The sequence below is a fragment of the Diospyros lotus genome, chromosome 2 (assembly GCF_014633365.1).
Source record: "Diospyros lotus cultivar Yz01 chromosome 2, ASM1463336v1, whole genome shotgun sequence".
Lineage (NCBI taxonomy): Eukaryota > Viridiplantae > Streptophyta > Magnoliopsida > Ericales > Ebenaceae > Diospyros > Diospyros lotus.
The window spans coordinates 47212752-47230854 of record NC_068339.1 but is presented as its reverse complement, the minus strand read 5'-3'; the positions used below and the strand labels follow the sequence as shown (position 1 = coordinate 47230854).

General features: G+C 44.8%; 1 protein-coding gene across 6 annotated transcripts in view; it reads right to left on the bottom strand.

Moving 5' to 3' along the window:
* LOC127794397 (mediator of RNA polymerase II transcription subunit 8) overlaps positions 1 to 11523 on the bottom strand; it is a 52553-nt gene extending 41030 nt beyond the window's left edge. For 3 of the 6 annotated variants that reach the window (XM_052325436.1, XM_052325433.1, XM_052325439.1), the window contains exons 1-2: positions 11213 to 11523; positions 10347 to 10471 (exon numbers count right to left, since the gene is read on the bottom strand). In XM_052325436.1, coding sequence (XP_052181396.1) covers positions 10347 to 10471; positions 11213 to 11406 — 319 coding nt within the window. In that variant the 5' untranslated portion in view covers positions 11407 to 11523. The remainder of the gene's footprint in view (positions 1 to 10346; positions 10472 to 11212) is intronic. The other 3 variants (XM_052325437.1, XM_052325440.1, XM_052325438.1) reach the window with 1 other exon arrangement.
* Positions 11524 to 18103: the final 6580 nt, after the last annotated feature.

Sequence of the window (18103 nt, the reverse complement as noted above, 5' to 3'; positions counted from 1 at the left end):
AATGTTGAAGAGCTAAGTTCTTGTCCTCAACGTTTTGTGCCACCACCATAATTCGATCAAGCCCCCTGCGGTTATAATACTCTGATCTCGGCTCGTATCTCTGGGTTGAGGCCGTTGAGGAATTGGCCCTCCAAAAACGCCTCCGGCACATCAGGTACTGCCGCAGCCATGGTCTCAAACTTCAAACGATACTCCTTCACCGATCCCTCCTGCCGAAGAGCCAAGAACCGCTCCTCTAACGACCCCTCCTGAGTGGGGCGAAACCAGCTCAGAAGTCCTTGTTTCAGGCCCTCCCAGCTCCGAATTCCTCTTCGCCTGGTCTCCCATTGAAACCACGACAGTGCTGCGACTTCAAAACACAAGGCTGCGGAGTCAATCTTCTCTTCATCCGTGAGTTGGTTGACAGCAAAATACCTCTCGGCTCGAAAGATCCACTCATCTGGATTGTCTCCTTTGAAGAGAGGCATCTCCAATCGTCTTCCACGTAAGTCCGCCCGGTACTCGCCCCCACTACCCCCTCCCGGATTGCAACCCCCCTTAACTCCAGGGGTTACTTCGGAATCCAAAGTGAATTCCGAAGGCCCTTCCCGCTCTCTGGACTTGTTCTTCCTTTCCCGCTCCAGCTCATCCCACCTCGTTCGCATGAAAGCGAACTGTTCAAGCAGCATCGCTACATTACGCTCCACCGACTGTACATTCCCTCTAATGTCGTCGACCCCCCTTTTAACGCCTTCCACCGTCGACTCCAACTCACCAACACGCTCTGTCAAGTTCACCATCAGGTGCGGATTGTCTCTGATACCAAATTGATAGGATTCCAATAGAATTCCAATACAATCCAATATCAATATATTCCAATCCCTTTCAACAGAAAAACAAGAATGAAACAGGGCATTCGAGAGGCCCTAACTCTCCCAATTCTCTACCAAAAGCTCGCTCCCCAATTCTCCATCTCCTATCCTACTTATACCCCCTTCCCACGCTTTCCTAACAGAATTCCCCATTCACACTGCTGATTATTCCTTCAGCAGTGTGGATTACAACTTTACCCCTCCTTCCCCATGCGCACATGCTGGTTGTTACACCAGCATGTGCGGTCCCCTTAATTCCAGCCTCAAGCCTTCAGTTGCTTGTTACGCCTATGATAGGTTTGTTGCACCGGTGGCCTATCATGGATCTGTTACCGTTGATGTTGTAACATTTGTATTAGATTAGATTAAATGTAATCATGTACTTTGTATTGCTGCATATTTTATTTTCCTGATTTAGTGTTAGATTTAATTGTTCTTCTAGAAGGTTTGTTTCTAGAAGGTGGCAACCGGTTTTAAAGTTTGTTATTCTGTTAGGCGGCTGTTAGTTAGTTTTGTCTTTAAGTTCTAGTAATCCGCTCCCCTAGATCCTATAAATAGGGGTCGTGGTTAGGAGTGCGTAAAGGAGTCTTAGTGTGCCAGAAATCATGAAGTGTTGCTTCCGGTTTACTGTCTTGATTTGGGGTTGAGTGCGAGAGGTTGGGAGTGGCTGGTTCTTAGCTTGTATTCTCAATTCTCCCTATAGCTTTCAGTGTATATGGGCGGGAGGGATTAAGTTCTCGTTGTAATCATCCCTTGGGTGTTTCAAGATAGTGGATTTCAGTGGTGCCTAGCAGTCTGGATGTAGGTCTTGGATTTCAAGACCGAACCAGGATAAATCTTGTTGTTTCTTGTGGTTGTGTTATTTCCTTTATGTTTTCTGTTATCAGTGTATTCTTGGGTTAAATCGGGAGCTGGTTGAGTTGAGAGAATCAGGTGAAGAGCTGTGAGATACTCTAACAACTTGGTATCAGAGCCAAGAAGTGTTCTTCGGCAATCAAGATTTTCAAGAAACTCAAGGAATCTCACTTTCTTCAAGAATCTGATATGGCGCCATCTACCTCCAGATGTGACATCGAAAAATTCGATGGATCAAATGATTTCAGTCTATGGAGGATAAAGATGGAGGCGCTTCTCTGCAGTCAAGGACTCGAAGGAGCCCTGGAGCAAGAAGCTAAAGCAACAGACGCATCCACTGGGAAAGAAGTACCAGTGCTAACTGAGGAACAAGAAACGGCCAAGAAGGAGATCAACAAAAAGGCTTACAGCATCCTAATCCTAAGCCTAGGCGATAAAGTCCTTCAAGAAGTCTCTAAGTGGAAGTCAGCCACAGAAATTTGGAAGAAGCTTGAAGACCTCTACCTCCAAAGATCGCTATCCAGTGGCCTCTTCTTAAAGGCCAGGTTTTTTAATTTCAAAATGCAAGAATCCCAAAAATTGCATGACCATATAGATGACTTTAATAAACTTAGCCTAGATTTAGAAAATATAGGAGTTAAGCATGAAGAGGAAGATAAGGCCCTAGTTCTGCTATATTCTCTGCCTAAGTCCTACGAAAATTTTGTAGACATCCTTCAACATGGTAGAGATAAGCTCTCATTAGAAGATGTCATAGGTGCCTTAAATTCAAAAGAACTTAGGTTCAAAATGAATGAGAAAACCTCTTCAGGGGATGCATTATCAGTTAGGTCCAGAAGCTCTAAAAAGGAAAATAAGAAGAGGGGTAAATCTAGGTCTAAGTCTAGAAATGGGAAAGGTCCGATAAAATGTTACTATTGCCAACAAGAAGGACATATAAAACAGCTATACCCAAAGAGAAAGAAAGACTTAGCAGATAAAGACAAATCAGGAGATGGTGGAGCCAACTGTTGTGACTCTGGTTATGACAGTTCTGAAGCTCTAATAGTTAGTGAACATTCAGACAGCCTAGAGTGGGTTCTTGACTCTGGCTGCTCTTTCCACATGACCCCTAGAAAGCTGTGGTTGCAAAACTTCAAAGAAATTAATGGTGGAAAGGTCTTGTTCGGCAATGACCATGAATGTAAGGTTCAAGGGGTAGGAGACATTAGATTAAAACTTCATGATGGCTCCATAAAAACCCTCACTTCAGTGAGGTATGTCCCTGATTTAAAGAGAAACTTGGTTTCCCTTGGAGAGCTAGATAGAAATGGCTATAAGTTTAAAAGTGATGGTGGATCTTTTCAGATTTCAAAGGGATCATTAATTTGTATGAAGGCAGTTTTAAAGAATGGAATTTACCTATTGCAGGCCACCACTTTATGTGGTGAAGTTTCAGCAGCCAACAATAATTCTAGATCTAGAGCAAGTTTGTGGCATCTAAGAATGTCACACATAAGTGAGCAAGGGCTCAAGGAACTTGCTAGCCAAGGTATTTTAGATAATGGGCAGTCGCTAGAATTATCTAAATGTGAATCTTGCATTCTAGGTAAGTCAGTCAAAGTGAAATTCAGCAAATCTGCTATCCATTCTTCAAAAGCACCCCTAGATTACATACATTCTGATTTATGGGGTCCAGCCCAAACAGAATCCCATGGAGGTTCTAGATATTTCCTATCCATTATAGATGATTTTTCTAGAATGTTGTGGGTATATGTTCTAAAATCAAAATACAACACTTTTGATACATTTAAATCATGGAAGAAAATGGTAGAAAACCAAAAAGGCAGGTCAATTAAGGTAATTAGAACCGATAATGGGTTGAAATTTTGTAATAAAGAGTTTGATCAAATGTGTAAAGAAGGTGGTATAATTAGGCATCTTACAGCTCCCGAAAATCCCAAGCAAAATGGGGTTGCCGAGAGGATGAATAGGACCATGTTGGAAAGGGTGAGGTGTATGTTGTTTCATGCCTAATTACCCAAGTCTTTTTGGGGGGAAGCAGTAGCTGCTACTGCCCATGTTCTTAATAGAACACCCTCAAAAGCTATCAACCTTCAAACTCCTTATGAAAAGTGGACCGGCCATAAACCTAGCTTAGCCCATCTTAGAGTATTCGGTTGTCTAGCATATGCTCATGTAAAGCAAGGTAAGCTAGAACCTATGGCTAAGAAATGCATCTTTATTGGTTACTCATCAGGTGTTAAAGGTTACAAACTATGGAACCTAGAATTAGATGGACCTAGAACCATAGTTACAAGAGATGTAACCTTTGATGAAGATTCTACCATAAAATTAGGAAGTAATGAGCCTCAACAAAATCAGAAAGAACCTAATAAATCTGTTCAGGTGGAGATCCCAAGTGAAATCCCAAATCTATCCCAAGAAACCATAGATTATGAGCAGTTTGATCATGAACCTTTAGATAACCAAGACTAAGGATCCTCTCAAGTAGAAGAAGAAGAAGGTGACAGTGAAGCAGACTCAAGCCTTAGAGAACCTACAAATCCTAACAGATATAATGTGGCTTGAGATAGGCAGCCTAGATCCCGTGGACCTCCCCAAAGGTATGGCTTTTCGGACCTGGTAGTATATGCCTTTAATAGTGCAGTAGAATCCATAGGAGAAGAGCCTCTTACCTATGAAGAGGCAATGCCCACTAAAGATGCAGGAAAATGGCAGGAAGCCATGAGATTTGAAATTGCATCTCTAGATAAGAACCACACCCGGGAATTGGTTGAAAAACCAAAAAGACAGCATGTGGTAGGCTGCAAATGGTTGTATAAAATTAAAGAGGGAGCAGGAGATCAATCCAAGCCTAGGTTTAAGGCTAAACTAGTGGCAAGGGGATTCACTCAAGTTCAGGGAGTTGATTTTAATGAAGTGTTCTCCCCAGTTGTGAGACACACTTCTATAAGAATTCTCCTAGCCATCAACGCTCAAATGAACTTATATCTTGAGCAAATAGATGTCACCACAGCCTTCCTCCATGGGGACTTAGAAGAAAGGATTTTTATGAGTCAACCGAAAGGTTTTGAAGCTAAGGGAGAGGTGGAGAAAGTATGCCTGCTTAAAAAGTCCTTATATGGGCTTAAGCAGTCCCCTAGGCAATGGTACCGAAAATTTGATTCGGTTATGTTAGGCCAAGGGTATTCTAAGAGTTCATTTGATTGTTGCATCTACTTCAAACATATCTCTTCTAGTATTTCCATATATTTACTGCTCTATGTAGATGACATGCTCATAGCAAGTCAATCTTCTCAAGAAATCTAGCTTCTCAAGGGTAAATTGAGGCTGAATTTGAAATGAAAGAGCAAGGGGAAGCTAGGAAAATCCTAGGAATGGAAATTTTAAGAGATAAGCTCCATAGGAAGATATATCTTTCTCAGAAATCCTACTTAGAAAAGCTTCTAGTTAGATTCGGTATGGTTGAAGCTAAGGCAGTCAGCTTGCCTTTTGCTGCCCACTTCAAATTATCCTCAGATCAGTCTCCTAATCTTGAGGAAGAGAAGAGGGAAATGAATCATATTCCATATGCCAATGCTGTAGGCAGCATCATGTATAGCATGGTATGCACTCGCCCTGATTTAGCTCATGGAATGAGTATCATTAGCAGATTTATGGCAAATCCAGGGAAATCTCACTGGATGGCAGTGAAATGGATGTTTAGATATATTAAAGGGTCTATAAGAAATGCTTTAACCTATGGTGGAGCTAAATTAGGAGATAAAGCCAGCACCTTAGGATTCTCGGATGCCGACTATGCTGCCGACCTAGACAAAAGGAGATCAACAACAGGCTAAGTCTTTCAGCTGTGGAATTCTACAATTAGTTGGAAGTCAGGCTTGCAGCATGTGGTAGCTCTATCCACCACAGAGGCTGAATACATAGCTGTAGCTGATGCTATAAAAGAAGCTATGTGGCTTAAGGGTCTAGTTAGTGAGCTCCTAGGTGTAGATGTCAAAACAACTTTGATGTGTGATAGTCAAAGTGCCATACATTTGTCCAAAAATCAAGCCCATCATGAAAGGACTAAGCATATAGATGTAAGACATTATTTCATAAGGCAAATTGTTGAAGATAAAACTGTTTTTCTAACCAAGATTGCAGGAGAAGACAATGCAGCAGATATGTTTACAAAACCAGTTCCTTCAGCAAAGCTTAAACATTGCATGAAGATCCTACAGATAGATCCAGGAAGGCAGTGTTGATTCTAGAAGTGAAGGTCATTTCAAGGTTGAAGATAAAGTCTAATCGAAGTGCAAATGGGTGGAGAATTTGTTGTAACATTTGTATTAGATTAGATTAAATGTAATCATGTACTTTGTATTGCTGCATATTTTATTTTCCTGATTTAGTGTTAGATTTAATTGTTCTTCTAGAAGGTTTGTTTCTAGAAGGTGGCAGCCGGTTTTAAAGTTTGTTATTCTGTTAGGCGGCTGTTAGATAGTTTTGTCTTTAAGTTCTAGTAATCCGCTCCCCTAGATCCTATAAATAGGGGTCGTGGTTAGGAGTGCGTAAAGGAGTCTTAGTGTGCCAGAAATCGTGAAGTGTTGCTTCCGGTTTACTGTCTTGATTTGGGGTTGAGTGCGAGAGGTTGGGAGTGGCTGGTTCTTAGCTTGTATTCTCAATTTTCCCTATAGCTTTTAGTGTATATGGGCGGGAGGGATTAAGTTCTCGTTGTAATCATCCATTGGGTGTTTCAAGATAGTGGATTTCAATGGTGCCTAGCAGTCTGGATGTAGGTCTTGGATTTCAAGACCAAACCAGGATAAATCTTGATGTTTCTTGTGGTTGTGTGATAGGACCCTTGTTAGTCACATGTACCAGCAAAGAAATGGGAGGGAAGAAGCAGGGGCAGAATAGAATATTGGGAGAGGGGGAAAGTGACAAAAACAGTTGAAGGGCAAAAAGGGGAAGAGCAGCCAAGGGAGCATGGCTGATAGCTGAGGCCGAAGGGGAGTGTCGCGAGATAACAAACTATAAATAAGAGAGGCTAGGAGAATATTGGAGGATGATTTTGGTATTGAGTCTTAGGGAGAGTTAAGGGCCTCTCGAATGCCCTATTGTTCTTATTTTTCCTTGCTGCAAATTATTGAAAACCATTGATATTCGATTGCTGTTGAATTTGCTATCTGGTATCCTACCAATTTGGTATTAGAGCATCTCCGATCCTAATGGAGGACCTGACCGATCACGTGGGTGACTTGGAGATGAGGGTGGAAGGCATGCAACGGAGTGTTCAAGCGGTGAGGAAGAAGGTAGCGAGCTTGCTGGAACAATTTGCTTGGATGAGAACGAGGTGGGAAGAGCAGGATCGGGAGAGGAAGAACGAGGAGAGACGAGAGGAGCAAGAGAGAGAGAGAGGAAGGGGAAACGAGATGAGGAAGACCCACCTATGGGTTCGCCCTTGACAAGGGAGGGAACGCCAGTAGCTGGAGCGAGAAGTGGCGAAGGGGCCGATTGGGTCAATGGTGTCGGAAGGCAACAGTACCGTGGGAGACGCCTGGTAATACCCAACTTCGAGGGAGATGATCCAGATGGCTGGGTCTTTAGGGCTGAGCGCTACTTCCTGGTGAACCAGCTGTTCGATGCGGAGAAATTGGAGTCGGCAGCCTCATACTTTGAAGGAGCAGCTCTGTCGTGGTTCCAGTGGGAGCAAAGACGATGACGGGTGAGGAGCTGGACGGAGCTCAAGGCGATGTTGAGGGATAGGTTCAGGAAGGCACGGTGGAGGAGAGGTTCCTTGCGCGTCAACAGTGGGGCTCCGTCAAGGACTACCGCCTTGGCTTCAAGACTCTGACCTCACCGCTCACAGGCATGCCAAAGGCGTCGCTGGAGGGCCACTTTATCAACGGAATAGGGCCGGTCATCCGAGCCAAGATGAGGGTGTCAAGGCCGATTGGGCTGGAGCAGATGATGGACCTAGCCCAACCAATTGAGGAGATGAATCTGGTGATTCGTGGAAGGATTGTTGGACCCGGCCCAAACAAAGGTCAGGCCCCGTCGTCCCCAATTTTGAATCACCAGCGGGTAGTGATATTGCCTCCTCCGATGATGGCACAAAAATGGGGGATGCCCAGCCCCGCCTCATCACACTGGCCTTCGGCCTTCGCTAAGGCGATGGGTGAGGGGTTGGGAGTTACGGTGTTGGCTGACGAGAAGGCGGACACAGCAACACTATGTTTGGAGGGTGCTGCACCTCCATGGGCCCAGTGGGAGCGACGGAAACGAAGAGAGATTCGTGTGGGTAAGAAAGCAAACCTGAAAGACGAAGCCATAGGGAGCCGCCATCGCATCTCTGCTCAAGCAATGGCGAAGAAGGGGAAGGTGAAGAAGAAAAGGCCGGTGACTAGACAACCACGAGGTGATAGCAAAAGCATCAAGAAAAAACGCAGGAAGAAGAAGAAGCTTCAGAAATACCAAGCTCCAGTCCCGACCAAAGACACCGCGATGCCAATTCAGTCCGATTCGGACGCCGACGATGATTCCTCCTCCAGTGAGACCAAGCCCGAGAAGATCCAGAAACTTCTCGAGCCCTACACCAGGTACCAGCAGATTATCTTCCTTGTCGGCGCCGCCGTGCCCGACACTTTCCTCTTCACTCGCCCCCGCGATGCCGCGAATTGCAACATATCTCATCGCAAGCTCGTCGTCTACGGCCTCGCGCGGGACACAACTCGAGAAACCTTAATCTCTACTTTCGAGTCATATGACGAGATTGAGGACTGCAAAGTCATCTTCGACTGGGTCATGGGCAAGACCAAGGGCTACAGCTTCGTCCAGTTCAAGACGAGACGGGAAGCGGCCAAGGCATTGAAGTAGCCGAGGAAGAAGATCAGGAATCTGATGTCAAGGATGGCGGATCTAGTAACGTCCAAGGAGGGCCCCTTACCGATGATTGGGGCGTCATTTGCTTTTGATCTTAAAAATCTGGGCCAGCAAAAATATGAGGAAGCTGGTAATTTGGTGGAGTCTCACCTTGAGGACAAGGTGAGTTTCATGGGCGGAAGTAATGATAGGACCCTTGTTAGTCACATGTACCAGCAAAGAAATGGGAGGGAAGAAGCAGGGGGCAGAATAGGATATTGGGAGAGGGGGAAAGTGACAAAAACAATTGAAGGGCAAAAAGGGGAAGAGCAGCCAAGAGAGCATGGCTGATAGCTGAGGCCGGAGGGGAGTGTCGCGGGATAACAAACTATAAATAAGAGAGGCTAGGAGAATATTGGAGGATGATTTTGGTATTGAGTCTTAGGGAGAGTTAAGGGCCTCTCAAATGCCCTATTGTTCTTATTTTTCCTTGCTGCAAATTATTGAAAATCATTGATATTCGATTGCTGTTGAATTTGCTATCTGGTATCCTACCATTGTGTTATTTCCTTTATGTTTTCTGTTATCAGTGTATTCTTGGGTTAAATCAGGAGCTGGTTGAGTTGAGAGAATCAGGTGGAGAGTTGTGAGATACTCTAACAGTTGACCTCAGCAGCCCATGGTGTTAAGATTGGTGGTGGGGCAATGGTCACCTATGGATCCCCTCTCTCTATATATTTATATAAATATGTGCATGTATTTATGTTGAGTTCAAGTTTGAGAGTGACAAGCGGCAGATTGTGGATGGAGGTGGGTTGGGGACACGTTGGTGATAATTAGTCAGGTGTGGAGGTTGGAATGGAGATTGGAGGTGGGAGCACGGCTGGTTAACGCTTTTTTTTTCTTTTTGGTTTCTTTATTTTTTTTTATTTTTTTTTTTTGGGGGGGGGGGGTGAGCAAAGAGATGGGTGGATGTGATTTTTCCATGCCAGCTAATTAATTAAAGGGATAAATACTTTTAATTTTTTGACTAATTAATTTATCCAGTTAATAATCTTACCATAACCATAGATTAGGTGATGGAGGATGTTGGTGGCAACCTCTAAAGACAGTCTTAAAACTGGATCTAAAGCCTAATCATTGATTTAGGACAGGCTGGATGAAGAAGGGCCCTCTCGGGAACTTATTTTTGATGTTTTATGCATTAGGTATTTTTGTCATCCCACATAATGTCTTCTAAGGTCTTTTGAGAACTTTAATTAGTTTTGAGGTTTTACTAACAGTAGTTTAATAGTAGTTTTGATAACTTTGATAGTAGTTTCAATTTTTGTATGGTTTTCCTATTAGGAAAAGGATTTTCCTAACCCTAGTAGGAATAGCATTACTAGAGCTCATAAAATACCGGTGTAATCTCGTTTTGTAATTGATAATGGAATGGTTACCTACAATTTTCTCTAAGCATATTATGCTTACTTTGAATTGTGCGAGGCAATTCTAAACCTAGGTGTGATGCATAGAAGCTATTTCTCCATCTCTTCCCTAATCTTCACTTTCAGATTGGTATTTTCATAACCTTGCTGCCATACCTACTTTTTATCAAAGTTCTTATGCATAAATTTACTTCATGGGAATTCAATAAAATATAATGGCAGTATAATTTCTTTTCCACTACCATTGTAAGAAAAAGAGTAATATTTCTACAGGAATCATTAAGTTCATTTATCACACTGCATTCCTTTATCAGAGAAATTTACAGGTGTCACAATAAAGCGGAGAAAGAGAAGTTCATACTTGCAGCATTTTCTGCATTAACATTCTTCGGATATACAACAAAAGCCTTAGAGACCTTAGTAACATCTTCCACAATGTTAAAAAGCTCAAGATTCACCATAGAATATTGGCTCAGTATATCTTGCCTGGCACAGAATACAAGTATGTCAGTACAACTAAATTTCTTCAAAATATTAACCCCAAACTAGTTCACCATATAAAATTGGTCAAGTACATCTTGACTGGCACACAAAACAAGTATATCAAATCAGTTAAACTTTTTAAAATATGAACTCAAGGTTTTCGTATAAGCTTTAACACCTTTCTTTAGGAGAGAATTGGTAACGGAATGGAATGGAACGTAAAATTATTTTTCATGGTTTGGGAGAATAGGGGATGGAAAGTACTTTTTCCTTGTCAAGTAACTAAAACATGATAATTAAAACCTTCTTAATGGAAATACAATTAAGGCCATATTTTAACTTTTACAAAATTACAGAGACTCAATTTTGTGAAGACACAAAAATAAAGCTTTGGAGGCGAATGAACAGAGAAAGTATTTTCATCCATTTCAATACCATATATTGTGTCTCCCAAACGAACAAGGAAAACCCTCCCACCCATTTCTATTCGATCCGCCTCTCCCAAACGCACCCTCTGCATCGGCTGCAGGAGAACATATTGTCCAAACAAAACAAAATAATCGTCCATTTCATGATTCAGATAGTGTTACCAGGCAGCCCTTTATTTCTTCGATAAAAACATTACTCGTGTGTGAGTGTGAGGCATCTTATTCCTACCATTTGATTTTATCATGATTCGAATAGACTGAAATCATAAAGTCAGAAACAGAGAGAGAAGTGGGAAAGAGAGGCGGCCGAACGAACCACTTGGGGACAGAATTGGTGCGGGTGTTGGCATCGATCTCTTGGAGGATGCGCTCAATGGCTTTCTGGAGGCTGACGACTCGAGTCTTGATGGAGTCTAGGTTCAGTTCCTGCTGCACCGCTGGATTCAACCTCTCAACGGCCTTGTTCGGCGGTTGAGATTGATCTCCCGGCGCACCCGGTGCCGCTTCCATGACGATTAGATGAGAAAGAGAATGAGAGCGACTTCTTCACTTGCTGCTGCTGTTTCTCAGCTTCCTTCAATCGCAGAAAACGATATCGGAAAGCGGTGTGTTCTGTGACTGATATCTCAATCCCCGTCCCTTCTTACAATTTTGTTTGTTTGCACTTTGCACCTTCTCCTTATGAATATTTCTACATTATACCCTCGGTATTTAGAATAATTATAAAACCTATTTTAGTAGGCATTGACAATCAAATTTATGTATTAATAAAAAAAATATTATTTGCCTACCTTATGGAACAAATTGTTTACCCATTAATTTGTTGTTATGAATATATATAATATAACCAACAACGTTTTAGTTTTGTAGCAAAATAAGGCTTCATATCTTTCAAACTTTATTTTTTAAAATTTAAATTACATTATATATGGGTTTTTTTTTCTAAAATTTTCTCCAACTTCACGTTGATAATTAAACTGTATTGTTGTATTTTATAAGTGTTGTAGCCTGGTAATAACAATGAATTTATAAAAAGGGAAACTGCAGATGGATGACCCTCTGATGAACTATTCAAGCGATGGATGAGCCTTTTTTGCCAGGTTGAGAACAATGGGCGACTTGTTGGAAAAAAGAATCGGTTAGGGACGCGGGCGAAGGTTCCCGTGTGAACCCTCCGATGCTTAAATTAGATCACCGTAAGAGTAGAGTACTTGAGAGTAAGAATGTAAATATGAGAGCCAGAGATTGCCTACCAAATGAGAGAAAATGACCTCCTATTTATAGCGATAGGAGGAGCATCCATGTGTCACGCGTCCCGACCTTTGCGGCAAGAATCTCGGAGGGGCATTGACAGAGTCTCACGGGAGTTGGTTTAAATCGATTATTTCGGAGGCGTCGGCGCAAGAATAGGGGGCACGTGGATGTCGATGCGGCACCTTGGGTGACCCTCACTCGGGGGTATGCACGAGCGCGGGCAAGGAGAGCATGAGGGGCTGTGCGCGCAAGTGCACGGGGCCGGGTGCAGAAGGGGCCGTGCTCGAGGGCGCGCACGGGAGGCCGCGCGCGTGAGTGGCCACGCTCACGGGCTGCTGCATGGGCTGGTGGCTGTGTGCGCGAGCGGCCGCAAGCAAGGTGTGCGCGGCCGCCTGTCCGCAGGGGCGCGCGAGGAAGCCCGTGCGCAAGAGGGGCACGCGCGCTCAGCTGAGCCTGCTCCCCCAAAAATGGTGCACTCGGGGGTACCTCACCCCCGAGTGACCCTCTCTCGGGGGGAGAACCTCGCGCACATACACGCGGCCGCCTTTGTGCAGGGGCGTACCCGCAGTCGTGCGCACGTTCAGCTACGCCCGCGCAGCTGAGCGCCCCCCAGGGGGGGCCCTCGGGGGTACCCTACCCCCGCCAAACAGTCGCGCGCTGCTTGGCCGCGCGAGCGCGGGGCTGCGCGCACGCGAAGGGCCGCTCTAAGCGCGCCCGCGCCCCTGGGTGGCCTCTTTTGGTCGCCCAGGCCGCCACGTGGCGCTTACTTTGCTCTTTTCCTTTCAGTATCTTTACGCATAACAATTGCTCCCTACTCTTTCTGTCGAAAATCTCGGGAGAAAGAGTATTTTGCTTATGCTGCAACTCTATTTACAAGAGACCACTTTCATTTTGAGGATAAGGTTTTCTTCCGTATCCGTCTCTTCAAACTTCAAATCTTTCGGGTTTATTATTTCCACAGAGTCTTCTCAAGACCACTATAAAATGATGACTTGGTCTTTCATTTTTTTCATTGCTCAACTGATCTCTCGTAAGGATCCTCTCAGCATCCCAGGCTTCTTCACGGTATACTTCTTCATCCATGGGTCCAATTGCTGGTCGTAGCTTCTCGTAACCCTCATCCATGGGTCTTGTCATTTACCTCATCCATGCGTGAGTCTACTCATGGGTCTTTTTATTATCTAGGCGTGACCCTCACCCATGGGTCTTGCCCTTAGTCTTATGTGACTCTCACCCATAGGTTTAATCATTAGCCTTATCCATGCACGAGTCTTCTCATGGGTCTTTTTACCATCTAGGCGTGACCCTCACCCATGGGTCTTGCCCTTAGTCTTTTGTGACCCCCATGAGTCATAACTCGCTTGAACCATTCGTTTTTCGCGGCCGCGCCTTAGGATTTAAGCACTCAATATGGGCCGTTTTAAGAATGCTTTACCACCTCCATCTCCTGCTCCCAACGTATATATATCTTTGGGACGGCGGTCTTCGATGAAGGGGAGAGAATTAGCTAGGATACAGTCTTGTTTCCATATTCCAATTGATCATCATATTAGACTTCCTACACCTGAAGAGACAAGTACTGCTATGGTAGGGGGACATGGCTTCGGGGTATATTTGGCTTCTTTAAAAGCAGGTCTTCGTTTCCCCTTGTCTAGCTTTGGCATGGAGTGGCTCGATTATCATTGCATTGTCCCTGCTCAACTTCATCCTAACGGTTGGGGTCAGTTAGTTGGCTTCACCATCCTTTGCCATATGATCCAAGTACCTCATTCCGTAGAGTTGTTTGGTTGCTTCTATAGGTTGAGGAGAGTCGAACGGATGGGCGTCTTTTTCACACTTCAAAGGATTGTGGGTCTATTTCCTCTATTTCAAAAGCTCCAAAATAAGGTGGACTTTGAGTCCCGATGGATTGTGGTCGAGCCTTCTCCTAGCTGGAAAGCACCGCTTCGTTGGTGTTGGGATAACGAGCGAGACTTTTGGTCGGAGAAGCTTGATGACATCGGGATTTCCCGGGCTGTCTATCGCCTAGTAATTGAGAGATTATGTGCCCTTGGCACTTGTAATCTACTCGACCTGCTTACCTTAGAAAATATTGCTGCCGCAGGGTGGGGCGTTCGGCTTGAAGACATGCCCGGGACCTCCACTCTCGCTTTTGTGCCACTACCGACAATGCCTGAGGACGCCTTACAAGTTGAGGAGGAAAAGGGCGGCGAGGAAGAGGACGAGGGCCCCGAGAAAGAGGAAAAATCTTTAGGGAGTATGGTATTTCTTGGTTGTTCTTCCTCTGAGGGTAGACCCCCAAAATTGTAGAGATTGCCCTTCAAATTATCCATGCAAGTGGTTGACTTTTATCTCTTGTTTTGTAGACGATATGAATATATTCAAGGAACAAACGCTCAGACGACGTGGTAGGATTTCACGACAGGCTGGAGAGCAAGATCAACAACCTCCTCCTCAAGCGCCCCATGACTTGTCACAGAGGCCTCCGTCTGACACTCCCGACCCTAGCCTTCTTCCTCCGCCGGTTCCTAGCTCGTCTCGAAGGCGTCTAAAAGTGAAGAGGTCCGAGGTGAGTGCCTTGCCCAGCCTTTCTTGTCCTGAACCCTCGGTTCCCGCCTCAGGCCTTTCCATGTTAGACCTTTCTGTCCCCGAAGTTGCCCTTGGGGAACCAAATCCAACCGATGCCTCTGGCTCACGAAGGAAGGGGACTGGCAGCTCTCGCTCTTCTTTTGGCAGCGAGCTCGATCGAATCAAGGAGGAGAGTCGCCAACCTTTTGTCCCCTTTCGTAGGGATCGACGAAAGTTAAAGGCTGAGCTCCCAGACTTTCGGCCTATTCTTCCTCCCATCGCTGAACCTAGGCAGAATTCCGTGCCAATTCCTAACAGCACTAGAGTGAGGGGTGACCACTTCCAGGTGCAGCCCGGGCTGATTGATTCAGACTCTATAAGAGACCTGGGGATGGGTGCCAGGATGATATACGCTACTGTGCTCCCTCAGGATGAGCAGAATTTTTTTGGCAATTGGCCTAGCATTGCCAACTCTCCCAAGCAAAAGATTATTGAGGTAGGATGCCTTTATTGTGCCTATATGTTGTATTTGTCGTCTGACATGGTTGTTGGTCTTCTAATACATTGCTTGCACCCAGGGGGTTCAGGGGTTGGTGATATCCAACGCTATCGGGAGAGCTTATCATCATCGAGCAGAACAAAAGAAAGCGGAGGCAAGAGAGAACGCGATAAAGTGGAGGGATCACGAGCGTTGCTACCAAGCCGATATCAGAAAGCTGAACCGAGAGGTAGAAAACATGCGTTCCAAGCTGGCGGAAGCTGATGGTAAATCGTCAAGCATAAAAGGGGAGATAGAGGAGCTCCGGAATAGCAAAAAATCACTGACGAGAGAGCTTTTAGGAGTTAAGGAAACCCATGAAAACCTTTTGCAAGAGCATTCTTTGAGAGTAGACGAGCTTGCTCGTCAGAAGAAGCAATATAGGTCGCTCAAGGACCGAAGGAATGAAGAGATTTCGGTAGCACAAGAGAAGGCTGTGAGGGACTATCGCCTTTCAACGGACTGCCAAGAGAGAAAGATCAGTTATGGGGGCTGCTTTACGAAGTATGGATTCTATCTCGCACGCTCGTATCTGGAATCAAAACGCCCAAGAGAACAGTTCCCTAAATTGGTCTATACTGATGAGGTTGAGGAGTCTGATGTTCCTGACTGGCGAAGATATAATGATCCTGACCCCACTAGTCTCAAGGCTTATTTGAATGCTCATTTAGTTGATAATCTAGAGAACTTGTCGGGGCCGTGGGAGCTGTATGCCTTTGCCTCAAAGGAAGTGGAGATGACAGATGCCTTACCCACAGCTGATGACACAGTTATTGCATCCTCGGGCTAAGGAGAAAGGAAGGCCCCATCTGCTCCGAGTAGGGGTGCTCCCAGTTCTGGCAGGAGGAAGCGGACTTAGAATAGACCCCTATTTTTCCCTTCTTTTTTTTTTTTTAAGTGTAGTAGCTTTTTCTCTGTTGAGTGTAGTATCTTTTATTTGCATGAATAAGATTTGTCTCTTAACAATGGCTGCATCTCGCTGGTTTTCTTCATTATTGCTGCCCACAGAGGGTCTGGGATTTTAGGTCGTTACCATTAGGTGGACTATGGGCGTTCAGGCCCTTAGTGGTCGTTTGGCAATTTCTTGACCTCTTGTTATCAAGCCAGGTCAATTAAATAGACTGGCGGGATAGTTCGCGTTTTCAATATTGGCGAGTTGTGCTAGACGTATTTGTTACTTTACTGGCCGGGCCACTTGGCTTTGAGGCAGGGCAACTATTACATTTACCGGGCCAATTGAGTCGTGCTTTTCTCATGGTGCACTGCATGGCAGGGCCCTACGTATTACTATCGGGCTTAGTAGAGCAACCTACTAGCGGGATATTAGTTCACTGGCCAATTTTCACTTCCGGGCAAGACTTGTCATACTATTTTGCGGGGAAGCAAAGAGCTCTCTTCTCCCTTGTCTGAAATAAAGCGAAAAAGGGAAGACACACGTATTTTACGTGGTTCGGCAAAATGTGCCTACGTCCACGGTCCCTCGTCGAGTTCATATTATTATTGCGTTACATGTCATGAGGAGAGTACAATTTCAGGTGATTTGTACTCCACGTTTTGCTCATGGTTTCACCTTGGAGTGTTTGGAGAATACATGTACTAGGGCCTATCATTTCCTGAATGCGATATGGCCCTTCCCAGTTTACCCGAAATTTTCCATCCTCTCGGAGTGCATTGGTGATGATCGACTTTTTGAGGATCAAATCTCTTTCCTTGAGAAACCGGCTCTTTACTCGAGAGTTGTAATAATGGGCCACCCTTTTATGATAGGCAGCGATTCGCACAGCTGCCATGTCTCTCTGTTCCTCGATGAGATCAAGATTTTCTTTCAGTTCATCAGAGTTATTTGAGTTGTCACTTTTATCATAAGCGTCCAATCAGGGTGACCTGCACGAGATTTCTATTGGAATCAAAGCTTCTGTCCCATACACCAAGTTAAAGGGCGTTTCGCCCTTTGAGACTCCACTGGTTGTTCGGTAGGCCCACAAGACGGTAGGCAATTCATCCACCCATGCTCCATTTGCGCCTTCCAGCCGAGTTTTTAAACCATGTAAAATTGTTCTATTGCTAATTTCGACTTGTCCGTTTGCCTGCGGATATGCCACTGAAGAGATCCTTAACTGAATATCTAGGCCTTTACAGAAAATTCGAAAAGAATCACAGTCAAATTGCTTTCCATGATATGTGTTGATGATTCGTGGGACACCAAACCGGCATATAATGTCTTTCCATACCATAGCTTCTACTTTCCTAGAGCTGATAGTGGCTAGGGCTTCTGCTTCAATCCACTTGGTGAAATAATCTGTTGCTACCAGAAGAAATTTTCTTAGCCTCGTAGCTCGTGGGAATGGGCCGAGAATATCTAGGCCCCATTGAGCGAAGGGGATAGGCTGTAATGTGGGCTGTAATTGCGATATTGGAGCGGAATGAATCGGAGCGTGCCTTTGACATTTATCAGACTCCCTACCCTTAGGATTTTGGCTGCTAGGGCCCTTCCACCCAGATGCTCACTGCATACTCCGCTATGAATTTCAGCCAAGGCGTAACCAGTTTCCTAGGGACCTAAGCATTTGAGGAGCGGCATAGTGTAAGCTCGTTTGTAAAGCGTTCCATCAATCACTGTGAAACGAGTCCCTCTAATTTTAACTTTTCTGGCCTCCTTTGGGTCTGCTGGCAATTCTCCCGTGGTCAAATATTTGTAAAAAATGGTTCTCCAGTCGCTATCATTCTCAACGCATGCTACCTCAGGCTCGTCTATACTAGGTCGCTGAAGGACTTCTACATATACTGTTCTCCCAGTGGTTTCTTTGGTGGATGCCAATTTGGATAAGGCATCCGCATGGCCATGAG